Here is a 3,539-nt window from a genome sequence, read left to right on the forward strand (position 1 = left end):
GCACCCCGCCCTCGTGCCCCGAGGCCCATGACAGCCTCTGGGTAAGCTGTGGGCTGGAGGGGGGGGGCGGCGGACACCTTGCAAATTCCTTAAACCTTTGTTTATTGCCATCCTGTTGTCCTAGGTGAATGGTGGCATTTATCTCTGCAGCCTGGGCCAGCAAGGGGCATGTTCATAAGCAGAGCTAGGCCCAGGTGCTTAGGGTGGCCCTGAAGGACAGTGTGGGGGTTCTGGTGTTCTCCTGCAGGTACCACAGTGATGAGAAACCCCTGTTAGGGAAGAGGCAGTGCCATAGCAGGGCTGGTCACCTTGTGCATCTGGGGCGATGCTACAGAGGGCCTGTTCCTACCCAGCCCAGGAGCGGATGTCCGCAAGCCTGACATTAGAGCGGAGAGGGGCTGGGCAGTGCAGGAGCTACCTGGGCAGCAAACATCACTTGTGTGTCCCATGGCAGTGCCGATGCGAGGACCGTGAGCTCAGGGAGCAGCGCCTGGGAGGGTCAGCTACAGAGCATGATCCTGTCGGAGTACGCCTCCACCGAGATGAGTCTCCACGCACTCTACATGCATGAGGTGAGCAGCCTGGAGCTCGGCTGGCCAGAAGAGCACGGGGCAGGACAGCCCGATCCCTGTCAGAACAAGCCTGGGTTGCCTTGTCTGGAGTGACTGGGATGCCAGTGAGAGTGAGAGTGGAGACCAGTGTCTGTGCAGTGTGGGGGAGAGGGTGTGTTTAGGCATCTGGGCTCTCCCACGCAGCTGACTGACTCGTGTTTTGGCCTGCAGTTGCACAAGCAGCAGGCCCAGCTGGAGCCCGAGCGGCACACTTGGCACCGGCGAGAGAGTGACGAGAGCGGGGAGAGCGCCCACGAGGAGCTGGAACCTCAGCGGGGTGGCCCCGTCCCCATCCCTCGCTCTGCCAGCTACCCCTTCTCCTCATCGCGGCAGCCTGCTGAGGAGACGGCCACGCTGCAGACCGGCTTCCAGCGGCGATATGGTGGCATCACAGGTACAGCAGCCAGGGCAGAGATCTGAGCTCCAGGTCAAAGCCCCATAAGTGATGCCCTGTATGGACTGGCACGAGCAGCCTGCCTGCCCCTGAAAACTGATGGTCCCCCAGGTCCCCCTAATCTTCCTCCTTGCCTCCCCTGCAGACCCAGGCACAGTACACAGAGCCCCATCACACTTCTCCCGCCTCCCTCTGGGAGGCTGGGCTGAGGACGGGCAGTCAGCGAGACACCCAGAGCCCGTGCCAGAGGAGAGCTCAGAGGATGAGCTTCCACCACAGATCCACAAGGTAAGGGTGAAGGCTGTGGCTGAGAGTGGCAAGGTGTACTCAGGATGCCGGGTTGGGGTGCTGGCAGCTGGTCCCGATAGGTGTCACATCCCCTCTCTGTCTTGCAGGTATAGCCTTGTAGACTGGGGATCTCGTGGGGGTTGCAGACTGGGAGCCGCCTGGGCAGCAGAATGTGGCGTCAGCCTGATTCTTCTCCCGTCCTGAGTGGACAGGATAGTCCCAGGCTCCATTTTGTTGCCATCAATTGCCGAAGAGACAAAACTGCCAGGCTGGCGGCCTTGCGGTGGCACTTTGTGTGCAGCCGTGTGTCAAGTCAACGCCACTCTGACTCGTGGGGTGAATGCGTGTGTGAGTACATACATGTGTCCGTGTTCACATCTGTGTCGTCCGTGTCGGAGGATCGCTGCAGAGCCTGCGAAAGCTGACATGACAGGACTAGCAGCGGGGAGCTGTGGACTGGTTTGGAGGTGGCAGCAGCAGCTGCTCCTCGAAGGGACATGAGATGGCACCAGCTCCAGATGCCTGCCCGGAGCTGGGACCTGCCTCCAACACGAAGGCAGGAGCTGTTGGGGGGGTCTCGCTCGGCCTGTAGCACCACACCTCTGCCCTGCCTGTGGCCCTGGGGAGGTGCCCAGGACCGTGCTTGCCCTCCTGGAGAGGACCAACGTTGTGCCCTTCAGCCCAGAGCAGGAGAGCGGTGGGGCAGTCACCCACCCCTCTGCCCCAGCATCCTGCAGAGGGACGAGCCCCAGCTGCTGCTGGTGTGGGTAGGGGTGGGATGCAGAGCTGGTGGGAACAGCTCTGGCCGGGATCCAGGGATGCTGCAGCTCTTCCCTAATTCCCATCACAGCTGCCCTGCCCCCTGCATGCAGGGAAGGGTCAGTGGGATCCCTGGTGTCCCTCTGAGCTGGCAGCCTCTGTGCCATACCTCTGGGCTAGGGCAGCATCTTCCCTCCTGCGTGGCACCCGTGGGATGCGGGCTGCTAGCAGGCCCTCCTGCAGTGCCAAAGAGATCCCGGGCTAGGGCTGCCCGGCGTCTCCCAGGAGTGTTTGCAGCCCCCTCGGAGCCTACCCTGAAGGTCTTGTGCTCTGTGTGTTGGTTCCCTTCCTCCCCCAGGCATGAGAAAGGCCTTTTCGCCATGCCCAGGCTGTGGTGTATTGGGTCTGTCCTCCTGATGCGGCCCGTTCTGTGGCATTGGGCCTTTCCTCTTCCCCAAGCAAAGGCTTTGGTGTGTCTCGCGTCTCACCCAGCGGCTCCCAGCTCCTCCTTCCCTCCTGAAACCATCCTTTGCTTGCAACATGGCTTCAGCTGCTGTGGAGACCATATACCAGGCAGCTGGTTTGTGCCTGGGGGGGCGGCAAGGAGGAGTGCCCTGCGCCCAGAATGGAGAGGCACACCCCAGCCCAGCCCCGGGGGAGTGATGGGGGGATCAGGATGCCAGCTATGAAGCATGGCTTCAGAGAAGACCTTCCCACCATCATTCTAGTTTCCCTCTCCTCTCTCCCAGCAGCAGCTTGTCAGGCTTTGCATCCCCACTAACCCCTGCTGGGCTTCACTCTCCCCTCCCTCCCCTTGCCTCTGGCAGGGGCTGCTTGCTTTTGCCATGCCCTCCGGGAGCACCCAGGGGCCCTGGAGCACAGGGCTGCCTCTCTTCCCCAGCCACGGTTCTCGCCCTCTGCCCTTTGAGCCCGGGCTGGGTGCATGTGGTTGAGCCGGCTGCCCCCAGCACTGCAGGGGTGCACGCACCTGGGGGGGCCAGCGCACGAGCGGGGCCGGGGTGCTCATGCAGGGGCGGGTGCTTTGGGGGTGACGGGTTCCCTGCTGTGATGGGGTGGGACTAACCAGAGCTGTGGTGGCTCTGGGGTCTGCGAGAGCCCGAAGGGAGCGTGCTAAAGCAGAGCTGAGGACTGAGCTGGCTGCCCCCAGCACTGCAGGGGTGCACGCACCTGGGGGGGCCAGCGCACGAGCGGGGCCGGGGTGCTCATGCAGGGGCGGGTGCTTTGGGGGTGACGGGTTCCCTGCTGTGATGGGGTGGGACTAACCAGAGCTGTGGTGGCTCTGGGGTCTGCGAGAGCCCGAAGGGAGCGTGCTAAAGCAGAGCTGAGGATGGGGTCAGGACTGAGCCGGGCAGGAGCTCGGCAGGTCTGGGTGCTGCTGGGGTCCTTCCAAGGCGGAGCAGCTGCAACCACCCCGCAGTAGCTCTGGCTTGGGGCTGGCGTGGGAGGGGGGGGGGGGAAACGAAAGC

The 3,539-nt window shown here is 63.1% G+C and overlaps 1 protein-coding gene across 1 annotated transcript in view; it reads left to right on the top strand.

Annotated features, from left to right (window-relative positions):
• Positions 1-2,742, top strand: part of ATG9A (autophagy related 9A) — a 23,968-nt gene extending 21,226 nt beyond the window's left edge. The window contains 4 exon segments of the mRNA XM_035901113.1: positions 343-572; positions 783-1,005; positions 1,151-1,293; positions 1,401-2,742. Of these exon segments, the coding sequence (XP_035757006.1) occupies positions 343-572; positions 783-1,005; positions 1,151-1,293; positions 1,401-1,406 (602 nt within the window). The 3' untranslated portion in view covers positions 1,407-2,742.
• Positions 2,743-3,539: the final 797 nt, after the last annotated feature.

Source organism: Egretta garzetta, unplaced genomic scaffold (assembly GCF_000687185.1).
Source record: "Egretta garzetta isolate BGI_Z169 unplaced genomic scaffold, ASM68718v1 scaffold219, whole genome shotgun sequence".
Lineage (NCBI taxonomy): Eukaryota > Metazoa > Chordata > Aves > Pelecaniformes > Ardeidae > Egretta > Egretta garzetta.